Source organism: Pristiophorus japonicus, chromosome 10 (genome assembly GCF_044704955.1).
Source record: "Pristiophorus japonicus isolate sPriJap1 chromosome 10, sPriJap1.hap1, whole genome shotgun sequence".
In the NCBI taxonomy this organism is placed as follows: Eukaryota; Metazoa; Chordata; class Chondrichthyes; family Pristiophoridae; genus Pristiophorus; species Pristiophorus japonicus.
In genome coordinates, this window is record NC_091986.1 from 182,456,631 (window position 1) to 182,480,205 (window position 23,575).

The window sequence follows — 23,575 nt, forward strand, 5'->3', positions numbered from 1 at the left end:
TTATATGCAACATGTGATGTATAAAGCTGCATAGTTTATGCCCAGATATAAAAGTGGGGCTGCAACCCTCAACCTGACTGCACAAACTGTAATTGCTAAGTGCAGCAATCTTACAATTTTGAGTGTTAAAATCTGATGCATTGTATTTTCAGACTGGAATCAGACTTCTTATGGTTCCCCATCACCTTATGAAAAAAATGAAGCTGCCATGATCCTGCCAATAGTTCTTCGATATTTGTGTCCTCCTTATATTTCTATACTTGGAATTGGCGCCATTGCAGCTGCTGTCATGTCCTCAACTGACTCCTCTCTTCTTTCATCAAGTTCCATGTTCACCCATAATATCTACCGAAAGATTCTCAGACCAAAGGTAACTTTAAGAGCTGTGTTTTTAGACGCGAATGCCACAGTCATGAGTGATATCCAAGGTGAATATTAAAGGGATAGCAAAAGTTATAAAATACCTAAAGATACAAAGAAAGAAAGACTTGCATTTATATAGCGCCTTTCACGAACACCGGACATCCCAAAGTGCTTTGCAGCCAATTAAGTACTTTTGAACTGGAGTCACTAGAAAATAATCAATCTACTAAACCTTCCTTGGTACAGACCACTTTGAAAGTTGCATGAATCCTTTATACTAGACATAATGGGGTAGATTTTCATCTGTGCCTGCTGGGCGTGAATTATTGCCTGGGTGGAGTGCAGGGAGGAAATTCGGCCTTGGAAGATCGTGGCGAGCTCACCTGATTTTCCATCTATTAATTTAAAAGGAGGGAAAATTTCACAAGATCTGTTTAGTGTGGGAATTGGCCCCACCTGATTATCCATTCTGTGCACTGCCAGATGATAACTCACGTTCAGGTGGTACGGACAAAAATCTAACCCCATTTGTATTTTGTATTGTTATGCTGCTCTTACCAGTCCATGTTGTCCAGAGCCACGCCGTGGATCTTGATGACTGGGGGCAGTGCTGTGCAGCGAGGACAGACTGGTGGAGGACCTTTGTCTTATGGATGTTTATCGTAAGGCCTATGCTTTCGTATGCCTCAGTAAATACGTCGACTATGTCCTGGAGTTGAGCCTCTGTACGTGCGCAGACGCAAGCATTGTCCGCGTACTGTAGCTCGACGACAGAGGTTGGGGTGGTCTTGGACCTGGCCTGGAGACGGCGAAGGTTGAACAGGTTCCCACTGGTTCTGTAGTTTAGTTCCACTCCAATGGGGAGCTTGTTGACTGTAAGGTGGAGCATGATAGTGAGGAGGAGCATGATAGTGAGGAAGATTGAGAAGAGGGTTGGGGCGATGACGCAACCCTGTTTGACCCTGGTCCGGACGTGGATTGGGTCAGTAATGGATCCGTTGGTAAGGATCACGGCCTGCATGTCGTCGTGGACCAGGCGGGGGATGGTGACGAACGTTTGGGGGCATCCGAAACGGAGGAGGACACTCCATAGACCCTCACGGTTGACAGTGTAAAAGGCCTTTGTAAGGTTGAAAACGGTCATGTATAAGGGCTGGTGCTGTTCCCTGCAATTTTCCTGCAGCTGTTGCGCTGCAAAAATCATGTCCGTTGTGCTCCGTAGCGGACGAAATACGCACTGTGACTCCAGAAGGGACTCCTCAGCCACAGAAAGAAGACGGTTGAGGAGGACTCTAGCGACGACTTTCCCAGTGGCTGACAGGGAGATCCCTCTGTAGTTGCTGCAGTCGGACTTGTCCTGTTTTTTAAAGATGTCTCCACAAAATCCTACAAATCCCCTGGGAGGACAGACGCACCAACATTAGCGTCCTCGACCAGGCCAACATCCCCAGCATTGAAGCACTGACCACACTTGATCAGCTCCGCTGGGCAAGCCACATTGTCTGCATGCCAGACACGAGACTCCCAAAGCAAGCGCTCTACTCGGAACTCTTTCACGGCAAACGAGCCAAAGTTGGGCAGAGGAAACGTCACAAGGACACCCTCAAAGCCTCCCTGATAAAGTGCAACATCCCCACTGACACCTAGGACTCCCTGGCCAAAGACCGCCCTAAGTGGAGGAAGTGCATCCGGGAGGGCATTGAGCACCTCGAGTCTCATCGCCGAGAGCATGCAGAAATCAAGCGCAGGCAGCGGAAAGAGCATGCGGCAAACCTGTCCCACCCACCCCTTCCCACAACGACTATCTGTCCCACCTGTGACAGACTGTGGTTCTTGTATTGGACTGTTCAGCCACCTAAGGACTCATACTAAGAGTGGAAGCAAGTCTTCCTCGATTCCGAGGGACTGGCTATGATGATGACCAGTAAACCAAGTCAGCATGGCTATACTGTCTGCTAATATCAAATTGCTTTTTCATTATTGCTGCCCTTTGTGTTAATGGTTCACGTGTATTTTCTATATGCTCCCATATGTGTCTCCTGTGTTGTTTTACATTTATTTTGTACACAGATAGTGCAGATTGCAACAACCTCACTGCTACATTGTAGTCTTCTCCCACACAGATCCCTGACCATGCTGAGGGAGTGCCCAGGAATGACAGCAACTCGTGCAGACTATGAAGCGGTCCCTCAGGGCAACACCACATCCCGCTGCCCTGCTCAGTTGACTGCGGATGTGTCAGATAGCTTACAAACCCAGACAACCACTGCACCAATACCTGTGGCGCCTATAGTGACAGAGCCATTTATTAACCAAGCACAAGATGATACTTGACAACTTCCTTTTCGAGAGGCAGATACCAACAGCCTATCCACCTCCCTTCCTCTTTCCACTGGGGAAGCATTTAGAATGAGTACATGGTTAGGAAGTAAATGCCATGCACATTACATCAACGGCACATTGATGTAGTGCAATCTTGTTGTGTTCCTCAAGGGAGTGGCATTGGAGGTAGGGACCAGCTAGGACACATGCATGCCATCAAAAATGCCCAACACTTGGGGGAATCCAACCAGATGGTAAAAGTGCAGCATCTTCCATATTGCTGCCAGTTTTCCATGGGAAAAGGACATAGGAGCATAGGAACAGGAGTAGGCCATTCAGCCGCTCAAACCTGCTCCGCCATACAATGAAATCCTAGCTGATCTGTATCTTAACTCCATCTATCTGCCTTGACTCAATATTTTGATGTTGCTGTTTGGCCCAGTGGATTCAATTCAGCTGTGACTTGCATGCTGTAACTGTGTACTGCAGGTTTGGAACTGCTTAGCAGCATAAAAATGCAAGGCGGCAAGATAAAGCAGTCCCTGACCAGGAAGAGGTCTAAGTGCATGACACTGCAAAATTCTGCCTTCGCTTCCTTGGGAAATAATTGTCTCCATGTACAGTTTTCTTGGGATATGCAGGAATGGTGATGTAAGGGCAGGTCTTAATTGATTGTCTCAGGTGCAAACATGCTCGTCTTACAAACCTCCTCTGATCCTCTTCCAGAATCTGTAAATTGAGAAGAATATCCAGAGAGATATCTGGACCTGTATAGATAGCATACTTTGGGCTAGACTTTCCACTTCATATCACTGGAACATTGCCCAAAATGACCTGCTGTCACCCATTTTGACCAAAAAGTGGAAATTCAGGCCGGAAAATGAACCCCCCAACTTTCAGCTCACATCGCCAAGCTGATCACTGAGGTGATCGCCTGCACATCGCCCATTGGAACTGTCGGCACATTACCAGCACATTGCCGGGCTGATCGCTCGCCGAGAACATCACTGGAGAATAGTTGCTTTTACTGGGCCTTCCTCACAGAACTGGGCACTACAGACAGCATTTTGAATTTCGGAGGAAGGGAGGAGGCAGCTAAAAAACTTGAGCTGTGAGTTATTTAAGGGTCTTTTACAGATAGATCCACTCACATTTATACTTATATTTAATTATACTAATATTAGCTTAGTAGATTAGGCATTTTTTTACTAAAAAGTGCATTTATAGCAAGTGAAAATAATATTATTGATAATGATGGGGCCATTACTCGTAACTGCTCTGCCATTACTCGTAACTGCTCACACACTGGTTTCTGAAAAGATCAATAGAATGCGGAGACAGAGGAGACAAGAGGAGGCGAGCGTACAGCCAATGAAGCTACAAGGAAAAACAAGCTTATCTCAACTTGTCTGAAAACGCGTGTCATAGGAGACTGCGCTTCCGGAAGGAGGTCATCGATGAGATATGCCAGTTCATCAAGGGGATCTGCAGCCTTCCAGCACCATCAGAACCACACTGCCCAGTGAGGTAAAGGTTACTGTGGCACTATCCTTCTATGCATTTGGATACTTTCAGGCTTCAGCTGGTGACATCTGTGGTATCTCTCAGCACGCCACACACTGCTGCATTCGACAGGTGACTGAAGCCTTTTACGCTCGCAGGATGGACTTTATAAACTTCCCTATGACCAGGGAGGCACAGACCGGGAGGGCTTTGGGTTTCTCGAGAATAGCCAACTTCCCCAAGGGGCAGGGAGCAGTAAGACTGCATGCACATCACCCTGAAAGCTCCTTTACAGAACCAGGAAGTGTTTTGTAACAGAAAGGGATTCCACTCCCTGAATGTGCAGCTTGTTATCGACCACAAGCAAATAATCATGACAGTAAATGCTGTATTTCCTGGCAGCATCCATGATGTGCACATCCTGCGTGAGAGTGCTATCCCTGACCTGTTTGTCAATCAGCCAGAAAGTCATGGTTGGATGCTGAGGGTTAAAGGATATAGCCCTGCCAGCTGGCTGATGACCCCACTGCGTAATCCCGTTATTGAAGCCGAGAAGCGTTACAACGAAAGCCACATAGCTACACGCAACATTGTCGAAAAGACAATTGGAGTCCTAAAGCAGCGCCTCAGATATCTGGACCACTCTGGTGGCAGCCTACAGTACCACCCTGACCAGGTCGCTGAGTTTATTGTGGTGTGTAGCATGTTGCATAACCGAGTTATAAAATGTTGTGTATCTGTAAAGCATGCACTCCCATATTCTGTCACCAGGGAGCTCATACCCTGAAGTCCCAAGGGATTTCAGCATCCCTTGGAAGCACTGTATATAAGCCGGCCCATAAGGCCTGTTCCTCACTCTGGAGTGTCTTATTAAAGACTGAGGTCACTGTTACTTTAACCTCCCTGTTTGCACCCTCATCTGTGTTAGGAACACAATAAATGGAAACGAGAATACGAATCCAATGCAAAGATGCAGCAAACTGTGGCATCCTGGATAAGTTCTCGGAGGGTGAGGACTGGGAAGCCTATGTCGAACGGCTAGATCAGTACTTTGTAGCCAACGAGCTGGACGGAGAAGCAAGCGCTGCAAAAAGGAGAGCGGTCCTCCTCACAGTCTGCGGGGCACCAACCTACAGCCTCATGAAGAATCTTCTGGCTCCGGTGAAACCCACAGATAAGTCATATGAGGAGCTGTGTACACTGGTTCGGGAGCATCTTAACCTGAGGGAGAGCGTGCTGATGGCGAGGTATCGGTTCTACACGTGCCAGCAATCTGAAGGTCAAGAAATGGTGAACTACGTCGCCGAGCTAAGGCGACTTGCAGGACAATGTGAGTTTGATGGCTACCTGGAGCAAATGCTCAGAGACTTTTTTGTACTGGGCATTGGCCACGAGACCACCCTACGAAAACTTTTGACTATAGCGACACCGACCCTCTGTTAAGGCCATTGCAATAGCACAGGCGTTTATGTCCACCAGTGTGATAACACCAAACAAATCTCTCAGCATACAAGTGCTAGCAATGTTCATAAATTAACTGGAACTGTGTTTGCGAGCAGAAATGTACAGGGCAGAACCCACGAGTCTGCAACTGCCAGCAGGCCTCAGGTGACCCAGATGACGCATAGTCCCCAACAAAGGATGATGCAATGCAATTCACACCTTGTTGGCGTTGTGGAGGCTTTCATTCAGCCTATTCATGCCGCTTCAAAGGGTATGTTGGCAAGAGCTGAGAACAATGGGGCACCTCCAACGAGCTTGCAGACGAACTGCAAGCTCTGCAAAACCTGCTAACCACCACGTGGCAGAGGAAGATCATGGTGGATCAAAGCAATTTTGAGCCTCAGAGAGAGGAGGCAGATGCTGAAGTACACGGGGTGAACACATTTTCGACGAAATGTCCACCTATAATGCTAAACGTAAAATTGAATGGCTTACTAGTAGCCATGGAACTGGACACTGGCGCTAGCCAATCCATCATGAGTAAAAAGATGTTTGAGAGATTGTGGTGCAACAAGGCATTCAGACCAGCCCTGAGCCCCATCCACACGAAACTGAGAACATACACAAAGAGCTTATCACCGTCCTGGGCAGCGCCATGGTCAAGGTCATCTACGAGGGCATGGTGCATGAACTGCCACTCTGGATTGTCCCGGGCGATGGCCCCACACTGCTTAGAAGGAGGTAGCTGGGCAAAATCCGCTGGAACTGGGATGACATCCGAGCACTATCACATGTCAATGAGGCCTCATATACCCAGGTTCTTAACAAAGTTCCTTCCCTTTTTGAGCCAGGCATTGGAAACTTTTTCGGGGCGAAGGTGCGGATCCACTTGGTCCCAGAGGCACGATCCATTCACCACAAGGCGCGAGCGGTACCTCACATGATGAGGGAGAGAGTGGAAATCGAACTGGACAGGCTGCAACGCAAGGGCATCATCTCCCCAGTGGAATTCAGCGAGTGGGCCAGCCCGATTGTTCCAGTACTCAAAAGTGATGGCACGGTCAGGATTTGCGGCGATTATAAAGTAACTATTCAATGTTTCTCGCTACAGGACCAATACTCGGTACCTAAGGCAGATGATCTATTTGCGACGCTGGCAGGAGGCAAGACGTTCACCAAGCTCGACCTGACTTCGGTCTACATGACGCAGGAGCTGGAGGAGTCTTCGAAGGGCCTCACCTGCATCAACACGCACAAGGGACTGTTCATTTACAACAGATGCTGATTTGGAATTCGGTCGGCTGCAGCGATCTTCCAGAGAAACATGGAGAGCCTACTCAAGTCGGTACCATACATGGTGGTCTTTCAGGATGACATATTGGTCATGGTTCGGGACACCGCCGAGCACCTACAAAACCTGGACGAGGTCCTCCAGTGACTGTATCGCGTAGGGCTGCGGCTGAAGAGGTCAAAATGCGTCTTCATGGCAACAGAAGTGGAGTTTTTGGGGAGAAAGATCGCGGCGGATGGCATTCGGCCCACAGGTGCCCAGACAGAGGCTATCAGGAACGCGCCCGGGCCACAGAATGTCACGGAGCTGCTCCTGGGACTCCTCAACTATTTTGGTAACTTCCTATCAGGGTTAAGCACCCATTTAGAGCCCCTACGTGTGTTATTGCGCAAAGGTGAGAACTGGGTATGGGGAAAAAAAACAAGTAATTGCTTTTGAGAAAGCCAGAAACATTTTATGCTCCAACAAGCTGCTTGTATTGTATAACCCGTGTAAAAGACTTGTGCTAGCATTGTCGTCTGGAGTCGGGTGTGTATTACAACAAGCTAACATTGTGGGGAAGTTGCAACCTCTCGCCTATGCTTCCGGGAGCTTGTCTAAGGCCGAGAGGGCCTACAGCATGATTGACAAAGAGGCATTAGCGTATGTGTTTGGGGTAAAGAAAATGCATCAGTACCTGTTTGGCCTCAAATTTGAGCTGGAAACCGATCACAAGCCCCTCACATCCCTGTTCGTTGAAAGCAAGGGGATAAATACTAATGCCTCAGCCCGCATACAAAGGTGGTCACTCACGCTATCAGCGTACAACTATACCATCCGCCACAGGCCAGGCACCGAGAACTGTGCGGATGCTCTCAGTCGGCTACCATTGCCCACTACGGGGGTAGAAATGGCGCAGCCTGCAAACTTGTTGATGGTGGCGCAGCCTGCAGACTTGTTGATGGTCATGGAAGTGTTTGAAAATGATAAGTCACCTGTCACGGCCCGCCAGATTAGGACTTGCACCAGCCAAGATCCTCTGCTGTACCTAGTAAAAAACTGTGTACTGCATGGGAGCTGGGCTAGCATCCCCGTTGAAATGCAAGAGCTAATCAAGCTGTTCCAGCGGCGAAAGGACGAGCTGTCCATTCAGGCAGACTGCCTGTTGTGGGGTAACCGCGTAGTGCTACCCAAAAAGGGCAGGGAGACGTTCATCTCGGATCTCCACAGCACACACCCGGGGATAGTAATGATGACAGCGATAGCCAGATCCCATGTGTGGTGGCCTGGTATCGACTCTGACTTAGAGTCCTGTGTACGGCAATGCAGTGTATGTGCTCAGTTGAGCAATGCGCTCAGTGAGATACTGGCCCTCCAGACCATAGTCGAGGATCCATATTGACTATGTGGGCCCGTTTCTCGGTAAAATGTTCCTGGTGGTGGTGGATGCTTTTTCAAAATGGATTGAATGTGAAATAATGGCGGGAAGAACCGCCACCGCCACCATTGAAAGCCTGAGGGCCATGTTTGCCACCCACGGCCTGCCTGACATACTTGTCAGTGACAATGGGCCATGTTTCACCAGTGCCGAATTTAAAGAATTCATGACCCGCAATGGGATCAAACATGTGACCTCGGCCCCGTTTAAACCAGCCTCCAATGGGCAGGCAGAGCGGGCAGTACAAACCATCAAACAGAGCCTTAAACGAGAAGGCTCACTCCAAACCCACCTGTCCCGAGTACTACTCAGCTACCGCACGAGACTCCACTCGCTCACAGGGGTGCCCCCGGCTGAGCTACTCATGAAAAGGACACTTAAAACCAGACTCTCGCTGGTTCCCCCCCCAACCTGCATGATCAGGTAGAGAGCAGGCGGCAGCAATGAAATGTAAACGATGGTCACGCCACTGTGTCACGGGAAATTAATCTGAATGACCCTGTGTATGTGCTAAACTATGGACATGTGGATCGCGGGAACAGTGATAGCTAAAGAAGGGAATAGGGTGTTTGTAGTCAAACTAGACAGTGGACAAATTTGCAGAAAGCACCTGGACCAAACGAGGCTGCAATTCACAGACTGCCCTGAACAACCCACAACAGACACCACCTTTTTCGAGCCCACAACACACACCCAAAGGATCAACGACACCATGCCGGGCCAGGAAATCAAACCCAACATGCCCAACAGCCCAGCAAGGCCAGGCTCACCGAGCAGCCCTGCAGGGCCAACAACACACCAGCCCAGCGAGGGCACAGCCAACACACCAGAACAGACATTTGTACCGAGGCGGTCCACCAGGGAAAGAAAGGTTCCCGACCGCCTCACCTTGTAAATAGTTTTCACTTTGACTTTGGCGGGGGAGTGATGTTGTGTATCTGTAAAGCATGCACTCCCATGTTCCGCCACCAGGGAGCTCATCCCCTGAAATCCCAAGGGATCCCAGCATCCCTTGGGAACACTATATATAAGCTGGCCCCTAAGGCCTGTTCCTCACTCTGGAGTGTCTTATTAAAGACTGAGGTCACTGTTACTTTAACCTCCCTGTGTGCAGCCTCATCTGTGTTAGGAACTCAATATAACGAGAGGACAACAAATGCCAGATGGGGCTGCAGGTCCGCCTCCAGAAGGAGGGGAGGCAGAAGAGGCAGATGGCGAGGAGCAGGAGGAGGAGGCTTGTGAGGACCTCAGGGAGGACAATCAGCTTGGCGATGAACCCATGGTCCCAACAATCCCCCCCCCCCCCCCAAAAGACCAGAGAAACCCTGTGGGAGTTACGTGGCTGCAAAGCTGTTGCGCCAGCAGCTCATAAATGAATGCTTTGCATGAACTTACATTGGGGACAGTCACAATTACAGTTACTGTTAAACAAAAGTTGCATTTGCGTTGAGTTACATTTTAGCCTTGCCTGCACTGCCCTGGCCTGGCCCTTGTTGTACAACAGTTGCATTAATGCTTAACTTAACTAAACTTATGTTATTATAAGAGAATGCACAACAATAAAACATTTTATTACTTTAACAAAGAATTTTATTGTAATTTTTAACCCCCCCCCAACTATAAATGAACATTAACAGTAACAGAATTTAACATCAACAGTAACAGAATTTAACATTAACAGTAACAGAATTTAAGATAACATAACAATTTTAGCAACCCCCCCCTCCCCCCCCCCACACTCCTCCCTACCTGGACCTGTGGCCACGTTTCCCTCCAGATCCTTTCTCCCCCTCGTATCTTAGGCCCACCCGCCCGTTTTGGTCCCCAGAGACCGAAACGAATCTGGTGTGCAGCGGGCAATGGAAAGACTTCCTGCCGTGGTGGAGGTGTTGGAGTGGAAGACGAAGCTAGCGGATCATCTTCTGAGTCAGGAGGAAGTGGTTCCTCTGTACTCGCTTGAGTACTCGGGGTGATACTCCAACACAACACGAAACCTTGGGGTAAAGCGCCGTGTTCAGCCATCAGCGCATGCCAAAGGGTATTGGTTGCAGCGGTCTGCTCACGCATCTCCTCCAGTGTCTGCCGTGCTACCTCCAGTAGCATGACTTGCACAGCAGACACCTGTGAAAAGTCACACGCAAACTAAGTAAACCGCTGGAGAAGCTCGCGACCTATCGCGACCATTTCCGAGCACATGGAGATCAAGCCCTCCAACTGATCGTCCGTGGGAGGCGATTGCTGACCTCGCTGACCCGGCCTCCGTGGGGTCAGCATGCGCAATATAATGCATCTTGGTGTTGCTGGCTGCATGTCGCTTGGTCCTGGTGCCTCTCCCCTCTCGATTGAGATGACCGCAGGTTCATCCCCCTCCATAAGTGGCTACTACTGCTGTTCCTCCTCCTCCTCCTCTGGTTCAGTAGTGGTGGTGTCGTGCTCCTCCTCCTCCTGTTCTTCCTCACCAGGTACAGGTGCAGGTGCAGGTGCCACCTCGACTAGTGTCTCAGGTTGACCTTAAAAGCACATTTGAGCTTATTACAGAGATAATTAGAACATAAGGGTACACATTAACAAGAGATGTTACATATCAACACATGGATTTCACTGCCCCAGAAAGCTGTGTCGGCTGCATCCCCTGCTCTTATTGCTTCTTATGCACAAAGGCTGCATGCATGACATGACATAACATCATTCATATATTGCATATTGCATTATAATTACAGGACGTTACATTATTTTTAAAAACTGTTTGACACATTACTCACAGACGACTTTCATGGCCCACCAACACGGCTGCATGCTCCTCCAGGTCTGTCAGCGACTGCACCTGAACAGTGCCCTCTCTGGTGTGCCTCTGCTCCACACGGTTGTTAGATATCTTCTTCTGCAAATGAGAAAAGAGCATAGCATAAGCTAATTGACTAGGTAGTATCATGGAAACACCACAGTTTAAAATGTTACATGCAAATAGGATCATGCATGGTTGAAACAAAGCTCAGCATGTTTAGAAGCTACAGCTTGACACATATACATCTCTCTATACCGCAGCAGCACAGGTTCAGAGCCCTGTCTGGATCTTAACAGGGAGTATATGTAATACATGTATGAATAACCAGCTTAAATTCAATCCAGGAGATTAATTATAATTATAATTACAATTTGCATCAGTACAATATAAAATGCTACTTACTCTTGCCGAAGCTACTAAGCTATTCCAGCGCTTCCGGCACTGGTCGAACCCCCTCGCATCATGGGAAGCCGAGGAGACCACGTCCGCGATCTCGGCCCAAATCTTGCGATACACACAGGGTGGGGGTTTTCCGTGACCACCCCGGGTTAATAGGCCCCACCAGGACTGCACCTCAGCGACGAGGGCCTCGTTCACTTCATCGGAGAAGGGTTTGGCCCTCTTCCTCCCCCACCCTCCACATCATGCTCAGATTCAGACATCTCGTTGGATCTTTCTTTTCCAGTAATAATATATCTTTCTTTTCCGGTAATAATATATCTTTCTTTTCCAGGAATTTCTTTTCGCTGGTCTCTATAAATCTCTTTTCTCAGTCTTTTCTCTCTCCTCTCTTTCACTGCCTTCCTCCTCTCTCGGTATCCTCGCTCTCTCTGCCCCTCCCTTTGCCTTCTACGCATGTGTGGATGACCCCTGACCTCCAGAAACGTGGGAAAACCTGTCACCAAAAATAAAACCCCATGTGCAAAAAGCCATTGCTAGGGAAGCTTTTGCCTTCCACATCGCTGGCCTTTTGCATCACCCATTTCACATCGCTGGCCTATCGCGATCCAAATCGCGATCCAAAAAATGAGCGATGTTCCAGCGATCGGTAAGGCTGACACATCGACCATCACTGGAACATTGCCCATTTTTTGGGCGATAGCCAGCAAAATGGAAAGTCTAGCCCAATGACTGTTTCCCAGGGAACAGCCACATAAGCCAGAGGGGGTACAGCTTTAACATGTTTTGGAAATACAGCAAAACAGCAAAGAGGGACTGAAATTGGTGCACACAAACAGAACAATTGGCAACTACAGTATTACAAGTGAGCAATCATGTCATCCAGGCAGTGCCAATTTTAAATGAATACTCACTGTCTGGAGCGCAGTTAAGCTCAGCCCACATTACGAGACCATGGCCTTATTAATAGTATTTTTGGGGCAGCAATGAGCCAAGCACACAAGATGGTCTCATGATATTGTCATAAGTGTGTGTGCTTTTTGAGACATGTGATATTTTATTGGCATATGTGTCACAGGCTTCCACTGTTCTCAATTTAAATCGTATCTGATCACATTTTGGAGCAAGTATATTTTTCAGTGGTTTATCCTGTTTTATTGGTGCCACCCCACAAAATAGAACTTTGTTGAATAATAGTTATGTATTACAAAAGCAAAATACTGCGGATGCTGGGATCTGAAATAAAAACAGAAAATGCTGGAAATCTCAGTGGGTCAGGCAGCATCTGTGGAGAGAGAAACAGAGTTAACGATTCAGGTCAATGACCCTTGGTCAGAACAGAATAGTTATGTATTGATGACATTTTCAAAATTATCTTTTTGTAAAAAGGCTCTGGCCAGATATTTTTGCCCAGACTTCCGATCTGTTTTTCTAATCTCGATGTTCAACATTCAGGATGTATCGTGATACTGAGGTATTCTAAGTTGGTTTGGAAGTTCCACGCCCAATGTATTTGCCTTTGGAATGATTCCGCTACTTTCACAGAAATCTGTTTCTCGTAGTTCATCCTGTTTTTTTTTCTATTTTCAGGCGTCAGAGAAAGAACTCCTGTACGTGATGAAGATCACAGTCCTGGTAGTGACAGTACTTGCCACTATCCTTGCTCTCTTTACCAGCACTATCTATGGCCTTTATGCATTAAGTGCTGACCTTGTGTATGTAGTCCTTTTTCCACAGCTTGTTTGTGTTCTGTATGTTCCATGTGTGAATAGACTTGGATTTGTCACTGGCGTTCTGACAGGAGCATTGCTGAGGATTACCGGAGGTGAACCCCTTTTTCATTTTCCAGCTGCTATACGTTATCCTGGAGGTTATTTCCAGGATAGTTACTATGTCCAGATTTTTCCGTATAAAACATTTGCAATGCTCTGCTCTCTGATAATGACTGTAGCCTTGTCATATATCGGCAAACTCAAATGGCCAGAGAGATATATAACTGCCTTTAATTTGACAGAAAGACCAAGTGAGACTAGAATCACTAATTAATCATATTGATAAACTGGAAATACAATTGGGGAAACAATATGTAACACAATCACACTGGGGCAGGAGGGAGATGGAGTTCAATCTTCTCACCTAGGGCCCAAATTTGGCCAGGAGTTGCTCCGTTTTTTTTTGAGCAACTTGATTTTTCTGGAGTATCTTAAAAATCCCCATTCTGCACATTTAATTTGCGCCAGTGTAAGTGAGTGAGTTAGGATTTTTTTTTAGTTTCGTTTTTTTTTTCAAAAGGGGGTGTTACCAGCCACCTATGCCTGTTTTGGCCATTTAAGCCAGTTTGGACAGCTAATAGTTGCTCCAAACTAACTTAGGCCAGCGTATGTGGCCACTTGTGGCCGAGCAGAAAACCCTTGAGGAGAGTTAAGAAATCAGCGCAAGTAAGTACATTCTAAACATCAAATACTAAACAAAGCACAAAAATAAGCATTCAATAACAAATAAAAATACAAGGAAGCTGAGAGGACCTGCACCTAGCACCAAGACTTACAAAGCACTAAACAAAGCACAAAAAGTAATAAGCAATTAATTAACAAATAAAAAATAGAAGGAACCCTGCACCTAAAGCACTAAGACCAAACTAATAAGCAATTAATCAATCAATAACAAATAAAAAATCGAAGTCCTACCAAAACACGACCCGGGAAGGCAGCAGGCCGTCGATGAGCTTCGACCTCTCCCACACAGCCTGCAGCACTCTCACAGATTCTGGGGATGAGGAGCTACTGCGCATGTGCGCACACTCTAGTGCGCATGTGCAGAGGTCCTGGCACTGTTTTCAGTGGCCACGCTACGCCACCATCAAGGAGAGGCTGGGGAGCGGCCAAACTCGGCCCGAAGATTTTTGGAACACTTCGAGGTGGACAAAAGCGGCACACCTCTGGTGAGTGCGCCAGAAATCTGCACTGGCCAAATTCTACCCTCTAGAGTGGTCACCAGTGCTCCTTCAGTGCCTGCCAATTATGTGGCTTTATCTGATATAAAGTAGTAATAAGTAACAAAATAAATGTTAAGCAACATTTCTGACAGGGCTCTACATGTTTGAGAAATTTATTTAGTGATGCTGTCAATCTTCTGGTGCAATCAAAAGGATAGTTAGACTTCACATGAGGTGTTCCCTAAACTTTGTTGTTTGGAGCCATTAAGTTTGAACATTTACATATTATTTTGCTACCATTGTATGCCCTCTCTGCTGTCTCCTTTGTACATGAAGCTAAGAATGTGTTCCAGTGTGATATCTTGTATACAACCGTGTGGAAGAGGACAACCTAAATAAAATGATTGTATGAGATGCAAATTTCTTAGTCAGCGACGCGAGATGATTTCCTCTCGTTTGCATGGTTGCAAATGCCAACTCAATATGGAGGTTGATCTTTATTTTATTCCTGTTGATGATGACGCAGGATTTCAAAGTGCCAGCACCAAGGAAAGGAATCGGGAAGAGTGCTGCCAGTGGAATTCTATGTAATTGACACTGCATTGTCATAGTATTGAATTCTGCCGTAGAGGTTCCAAGTGGGCAGTGCAAACTCCCTCCAGTAGCAGAAAGTAGGCTATGTAGCAATAACATTCAAATAATTGTTTTGTTATCCTGTTCTAATGGAATTCTCATTATTTACTGGTGACACAAAGGCATAGTTTCCTATTAAGCCCAAAATCTAGGGCTAGATGTTTGGCTCCATTGTGCCCTATTTTTCGGCGCTACGAGTGCCATTTTGTGTCGAAAATGGTGTCCACTCCACGTCGCACGTGTCATCAATCATAGGCGGTCCCTCGAACAAGGATGACTTGCTTCCATGAGTTCACAGATGTTTCAAGGAAGGGCCCGATGTTCCAGTCCTGAACTCCAGTTGAGGGGGTGGAAGATGCCTGTGCATGAATTTTTTTTAACGTGTGGTGACCGTTGCACATCAGCCATCACACAGGCTTGACAGAACTAGGCCTTTATCCAGTGGCAAGGATTAACCAGGACGACTGGAGACCTGCTCTGCTGCACGGACCTAGTGTGCACACATATCGCAGTGTGGGCAGGTCCATGTTGCCCCTGGGCCCTCGGCTCTTCTGGGCCCCGTACCCTCATTCACCGCACCTCCACCACGATGTTCCAGGGCCCTGCACTCCAGCTCTATTTATAGCCCCGACCTGCGGTGGTGTTCTCACACAGGTCGGGGCAGCCCACGATATTCCAGGGCCCGGTGCTCCAGCTCTATTTATAGTCCAGTGTACGTTTCTAGTGTGGGCCGCGCCGCACTTCGTAGCAGCACTAGGACAGGCAAAGGCACAGGAAATGCACAAGGCGATTAGTTGACTTTGTTAATGTAATATTGGATGGATATGTATAAAGTTTGAAGTGGAATATTTAAAATAAACACTCGACACCAGGTCTGTGTTCGAAGATTCAAGCAGTATTTATTCGCACCAGTGGGGAGGTGACCTGCTATGGGTCTAGCCAGGTCACTATCCAATGATATGTAGTTTCAAACAACCTTTTATACACTTAAATGTACATGCTCAACCTCGTGCACGATCCTTTGGCACATTTTGATTAGTTTAAAGCCCGCGTACACAGTGACTGGTTAATTCCCTTCCGCATCACATAATCACTCGCCTCTGTTTTCTGCCTAGCTCGCATAACATTAAGGTACCACCTTCATTACCAAAGAAGGGCATGACTGATGTGGCCACAATCTATTATCGTTAGCCTGCCTTCTGCTCAGGCCAGATGGTATCCTGTTAACAGTTCACTTCTGCCCCAATGTTCTGCTTTCCTACACTCCGAGGCCCCTTGTAGTTCCATTTCTAAGTCAAGCAGCTTACCTCAGTCAGTTATTGCAAAGTCAACATGTTATTCTTAGCATTATCTCAACTGCCTATTAAAAAATCTAAAAGCTGACCGCTGCAAACAGCCTGTTAGTTCATCGGAGTCCCGAGACCTCTTCTTAATCCTATAATTATAGCAGAGCTCGAAATCCCCACTTCAGTCCCCCCTTTTGGTACTTGGTTAGCCAGCCCAAGAATACCAACTGTGTCCCCTGCCCCATTCTAAGAATATAATAGGAGCAGGAGTAGGCCATTTGGCCTCTCGAGCCTGCTCGACCATTCAATAAGATCATGGCTGATCTGATCATGGACTCAGCTCCACTTCCCTGCCCGCTCCCCGTAACCCTTTACTCTCTTATTGCTCAAAAATCTATCTATCTCCATCTTAATCCGTGGTGATCAGCCATGTGGTTTGGGGACCCGGGACGTAACCTACGTCTCAGAATATTTCAGCGTGCTCGGCCAGTAATTTTCACTGTTCTATAATTAAATCCTTTGCTTTCCTTTTGTTCTTGCATTTCAAGCAAGCAGCACAAGTCATTACAAGCCAACATAATGCCAATACTAGTTGTAGCACTACCCGTATAGGAGAGATGATGCGAATCCAAGAGTGGATGTTCACATTTAAGCCCCAGTTCCAGGCTTGTTCGTACCATGGGGTCTCACACAGGTCGTGATCGATCTCCTTTCCTAGTTCCTGCAACTCTTGCTTTATGAGGTAGTATCATTTAATGGTCCTTTATTTCCTTCATGTCCTCTGAGAGATGGGGTATAGGTGCTGTGAGCTGTTCTTCATACAGCCCCAGATCTGCCCTTATTTCTTCTGTTCAATTCAGAGTGACTGTTTTCCGTGCATGAATGTAGGTCATTCGTGCCCGTCCTATGGTTACAGGTAGGCTGGGGGTGAAGCAGAAGTTGGGTTAGTAATGTTACATTCTAACTCGCCATAATCGTAGGTCAGCTGGTTTGTGACCACACAGTATTCACCCTTGCCACGGTAGGCAGTGTGTGGGTCTGGGCTCTGCTGGGCTTATTTCCAGTACACATCCATCAGTCTGGTTGAACTCGTACCCATCTTTACTATCCTGTCCTACTGGATGTGGGCAAATGGTCAGGTTACCTACCCTGCGGCAACCCGTCAATGAGACCCCTCTCAGTTCAGTTTCTTTTGATTGCGTATTGATCCATTGGGTAATACCGCAAGTAGTTCTTCCCCCTGAGCAGCCCTATGTTTTCCACCTTGTACTTTGGATGCAGCCCGGTTCCACTCCACCTCCCTGGCACCCATGACGGGAATTATGAGGACCACTCCCACCAGGGACGAATGTGAGTTCACACACCCACCCGTGACCGGATACACCCAGGTCATTCCCTTCAGGGTGCATGCATCCAGGGTGCCCGGATGTTGTGCTAGGTGTAAGAGGTGGGTGATGTTGATCCAGTCTCGGACACTCTCTTCCTGGATTTGTTCCAGATTATGATGGACCTGTCCTACCACCCAATTACCATAGGCGTAACATGTATCCTGCTTCGCCCCAGTACACAGGCTGGGGGACGGGGGTAAAATGGAGTGGGGGATTTACCCAGCCCTTTCCACCCTGAACTGGCCAACTTTAAATATGCAGATTGGGCTCCAATGAGGGGGTGCCAGGTTGCCTGTTGGTGGCCCGGCCGAACCCAGGGCCATAATTGACCGGCTGATCGGGAAGTCGGCTGGCAAAAAAAAACATGGCGGCCGTGGCAGTGCGCCCTCCCCTTGAAGAGCCACTGCGCTGCCGTGGCTCACACACAACAAACAAGGTGCAGACAAAAAAAGCGCGGCAGCTCGTGTTTTTTTTTTAGGTCAATTTTACACGGAGTGGGATGGAGGTGTGGGAGAGCGGCAGTGTGCTTTGAAGACAGGGTTGGGGCGGTTGGCAGCAGCGGGGCGGAAGTGAGGACCGCCCAAAAAATCCACAAGGTGAATTTGGATCGTGGCGGCCAATGGACTGCAACGCGGCGGCCACTCGATTCCGCCTCATGACCGCCATAAAACGGGGGTAACGGGCATTATCCAGACCCTGAATTTCGGCTCCAGTCTCCAAATTGGAAAAAAAAGATGAGAATATTGAAAGTATTGTATTCTCATTCATCTTCCCTTGCCCTTTTATGTTTCCAAATTTGGAGTGGCCATTGTTCATATTTTGAAGCTACAAGCAGAACATTGAGTGTAACTTTTTCAGAATTAAGAGTTTTTAAAACTTATAAATGATACTATCATGGTGAATTTTACTCAGTTGGAGCATTTAAAAGGGAATTAGTTAGATTCCTGTTTTAGCCACAAACAATGATATGGCTTTGTGTTACAACATTGGCAGTTAATACATGTGTGAGCTGGAAAAGAATTTAAATGACTGGACAAACTGAATGGGCTAGATAGTCATTTCTCATTTCAACAATCTTGTGGTCTCGTGTATATATCAATCGTATCTGGCCTTAGTAAGTGGTGGAGAAGAGAGAATAAAAATAGCGTTTAAAATGACAATATTTTAGATGACTTCTTTTTAAGATCATCTTTTATATAATGGATAATGACTTTCTTGAAATTTGCTCAGATTTTGTATGAAGAAGCATCAAGAAAAGGCAAGATGTAGCCATTAATAACAGAATAATTTATAGCAATCAGCAAGGAGTTTGAAATCCCATTGCAAACTTATAAAAGTTATTTTGAAAATAATAAATTATGAAGTGGCAACATTTCAGAGAATTTCTACTTTTCTCAAAAATGCATACATTACATTGTTTAAACTTGAGTTTACTGCAGAATTGCTTCCAAATGTGTGTGGGGAGAAACAAGGTCAATTAAGTTTAGCATGTGATGATCACTACAATATAGTCAAACTGATAGAAACACATTATCCTTGTTAAAATGGAAGTCTTATTACTTAATGCTCATTATGCGATTGGAAAGTTAATTGTTTTACAGTTAGCAAACTCTTCAAATTATCCGCTATCAGATGACCAGCATAATGCTGATTAATCATATTAAGAAATGTATTTTACCTGTACTTGTCCTCAAGCACACAGAAATTATGCAGCAAAACTGATTTTGGGGTGAATGTAGGCATGGGGATATCAGGGTAGGTCTTTTAGATAAGTAGCAAAATATGTTGTGGAGTAAAACTGAAGACGTTCATTGACAGAGAGGCTATTCATTGCAGCACCAAGAGGCTTCTCAGAGTACTTTACTGGGTGGTGAATAGTGAGTGAGCACTGGAGAAAGGGGAGAGTGCAAAAGTGCAGTTGAAAAAGAGGGGCTGAAATTGGTAATGAAGTCAGGGAGGAAGATGGCATGATGGAGATCCTAAGTAATGAAGCTCTAGAGGGTGAGGCAAAGTAGCTGGAGAAGCAGCTGGTGTAGGGAACAGAAGGCTGGCACTGGAAAACTGGAGATCATGGAATAGAGAATGAAAAGTCATACTGTGTGTGGAAGGATTTGTAGGTGAGGACAAGAACTTGCATTTGTATAGCACCTTTCATGCCATCAGAATATCCCAAAGCACTTTACAACCAATGAATTGTTGTAATGAAGGCAAACAAGGCAGCCAATTTGCACACACAAGGTCCCATCAAGGAGATAGAGGGCCTGATAATTTGCTTTTAGTAGTATTGGTTGACGGATAAATGTTAGCCAGGATACCAGAGCTCCCCTACTCTTTTTTCAATAGTGTTATGGGATCTTTTATGTCCACCAGAGCAGGCAGAAGGGGCCTCGATTTAATGTCTCATTTGAGAGACGGCACCTCTGACAGTGCAATACTTCAGTCATCATCATAGGCAGTCCCTCGGAATCGAGGAAGACTTGCTTCCTCTCTTAAAATGAGTCCATAGGTGGCTGAACAGTCCAATACAAGAACCACAGTCAGTCACAGGGGGGACAGATAATCGTTGAGGGAAGGGGTGGGTGGGACAGGTTTGCCGCACACTCTTTCCGCTGCCTGCGCTTGATTTTTGATTGCTCTCGGCGATGAGACTCGAGGTGCTCAACGCCGTCCCAGATGCACTTCCTCCACTTACGGCGGTCTTTGGCCAGGGATTCCCAGGTGTCAGTGGGGATGTTGCACTTTATCAGGGAGGCTTTGAAGGTGTCTTTTTAGCATTTCCTCTGCCCATATTTGGCTCGTTTGCCGTGAAGGAGTTCCGAGTAGTGCGCTTGCTTTGGGAGTCTCGTATCTGGCCTGCCCAGCGGAGCTGATCAAGTGTGGTCAGTGCTTCAATGTTGGGGATGTTGGCCTGGTCGAGGACGCTAATGTTGGTGCGTCTGTCCTCCCAGGGGATTTGTAGGATCTTGCGGAGACATCGTTGGTGGTATTTCTCCAGTGACGAGATATCTACTGTACATGGTCCGTATCTCTGAGCCATACAGGAGGGTGGGTATTACTACAGCCCTGTAGGCCATGAACTTGGTAGCAGATTTGAGGGTCTGGTCTTCAAACTCTCTTTTCCTCAGGCTGCCAAAGGCTGCACTGGAGGCGGTGTTGAATCTCGTTGTCAATGTCTGCTCTTGTTGATAAGAGGCTCCCGAGGTATAGGAAATGGTCCACATTGTCCAGGGCCGCGCCGTGGATTTTGATGATACTTCAGTACTGCACTGGTGTCGGCCGAGATTTGTGTGTGGAGTGGGACTTGAACCCACGACATTCTAACTCAATAAGCAAGAGCTGCCACAAAAGATAATTACCTAGCTTCCTTCTCCAAATTATATGCATCCTCCACACGCTCTTATGAGTGTAGCCTAGCTGGATAGGCTGTATCATTCTGTGCATAATATAAAATTCCAATTTGTGCCACGGTTCCTTGAACGCTAATCCTGGTGCGTTTTTGCCTGCTTTATATTTTCTTTTTGTAAGAGCTTCATCATCTGATGCCACCTGACAATCTCCTGGAAAACCTGATGAAATTTGTTGGATAAATTAATAGTATTTAATAGTCTAATGTCTGAATAATCTTGTCTACTGTAGCGAGGCTGGAGACTTTATACCCAAATGTTTGACAATGTAACGCCTGATGCAAGCAACAAAGAACCCTTCAGTGCAGTAAAAGACACAATGGCACATATATAACCCAGGAGTAGGATGCTACAACTGCAATGTCCATCTGCAGTTTCATCATGAAATTTCTTATGTGCATGCTCAGCATGTGGCTTCCCCAGAACCAAATCCGTACTTAACCTCATGCGAAGCCGCAACGAAAACTTGCTTTGAAACAGTGTGGAGTTGTATACAGCATAGTGGTCCACAGATCCCAGGAGTGCACCTCTGTGCGAAAGCGTACTTGGGATTACATGGCTCCTTTCATTAGCCAATCAAGAAACATTTCAACTTGCTATCAAAGAACTTGTAAACTAAACAGTGTGAATACTAATTATATTTATTTGACAAGTACAGTACTTGGCTTAAAAAGTACAGGGAATACTTTGGAGTAAGTACAGTTATTTACCGGAAGACTGCATGATTTAAAAAAATTACAACGAATTCATGTAACAATAAAAAGGATAAACTGAGTGTTGTGCAGGAAGAAACACAAACATTTCCCAGAAAGTTTCGTCCTTTAGATCTACAGAAGTCAGAGAAATATATGGATACTGTAATGGGAACAGTACAGGCCAACACATTTCTATAGGTTGACAATTTAATTGAGAACTCCAAAATTTAACTGCAAAAAGTTATTTTGGTTAAATTAGAAATGATTGCAAATTGTTTCTTTAAAAAGTTCTGTATCTATAACAATGAATGCAGGTCCCTCTTAGCCTGGAGGAGGAATGGGAGGAGAAGATGAGGCCAGGCAAGGCAGCACCAGCTGCTGCAGGAGAGAGGGACAGGAGGGTGAGGTGGCGTCCTTATCCCCTGCGGGTATAGGATATCCCTCCTCCTCTGGACCTCCAGTGCTGCGTCGAAGAACATGTGCACCCAGTCCCTCAGTCCCTGAGCCATCCTGAAACATTCCACTGTGTCAACCAGCGTACTCCACACAGTGGTCTGTGGAGGCTACTTCACTATTCCACAAAAAACGGTTTCTAAATAGCGCTTGAATACTAATCTTGCAGGTGTCAGTTTTAGCAACTTCAGGCACGTTTAAATCATAGCAATCATCACATAGGCCCAAAATTGCAGGCTAAAAACCACACTTTCAAACAGGCGTGCCTTATTAGCTCAGCACCCACTTAGCGCCAGTTTTCGCCCTTTCACCTAAATAACCCACCCTCAAGTCTTTACTCCTAAACATGGTGTGGATCTTCCCTGAAAGATTAATATGTAGTGTAAAACTACACATTGTTTGAATGGCCTGAAAACCTGAATAACCTCTTCCTGCAGAAATCGCACATGTCTCTTCTCTGCAAATGCAATCAAGTACAATTAAGTAATAATTTTTCAATGCAATTGGTCATTTATACATTGTATAGCAAAAATGTTTTATTGCATAAGCATTTTTTTGAACTACTGATCGATAATTATCAAGTAGATCATATCACCATAAAAGCAATCCTCCGCTAGCCTACGTACATACAATATTTTTAGTAGGTTATTTAACTAAATACAATCTCTTTTATATACTAAAGTAGCACTGCTATCAACACAACATAAAACATACACAATGAGGAGCAGTCAAATACCGATTGTAAATCAGGAAAACCACACACATTACAAATATCAAGTCACAAGATCATTCTCAGTGCCTGAATAAAGCAGAAATTTCACTACTTCGAACTCGTTTTAATTGACATTATTACAAGCAGAGGCCTCATCAATGTCATGATAGCTACCATCTTGAAAATCCCGTGGCAAAGATGAAATACTAAACTGAAAGAGATATTTGTGCCCAGAGTTGTTTCTTGCACTGTACTTTATTTGTGAGTGATCAATGAAGCAAGTATGAGTATTCACTTCTACAATACCATGTGCAAGTACAAGTGTTGTCAAATTCACATCTGCTGCTCTTTAAAAAGACTGCTCATGCTACTTTAATTCTATACTGAAATTTGGAGCAAGGTGCTTGAATAATATACATTTAAAATGTATTTTAGAAAAGCTTTGTCTCTATTTCTCATTTTAATTCCTCTCGCCCTTTCTTTTACCCTATGTGCCAAACCAAGCCCTATTGATTGGATGAGATCAAGTAGACAGGCTGCTAAATA

At 46.1% G+C, this 23,575-nt stretch overlaps 1 protein-coding gene across 1 annotated transcript in view; it reads left to right on the top strand.

The window, feature by feature from the left end:
• Positions 1–13,569, top strand: part of LOC139274651 (high-affinity choline transporter 1-like) — a 40,397-nt gene extending 26,828 nt beyond the window's left edge. The window contains exons 7-8 of the mRNA XM_070891330.1: positions 153–370; positions 13,114–13,569. Coding sequence (XP_070747431.1) covers positions 153–370; positions 13,114–13,569 — 674 coding nt within the window. The remainder of the gene's footprint in view (positions 1–152; positions 371–13,113) is intronic.
• Positions 13,570–23,575: the final 10,006 nt, after the last annotated feature.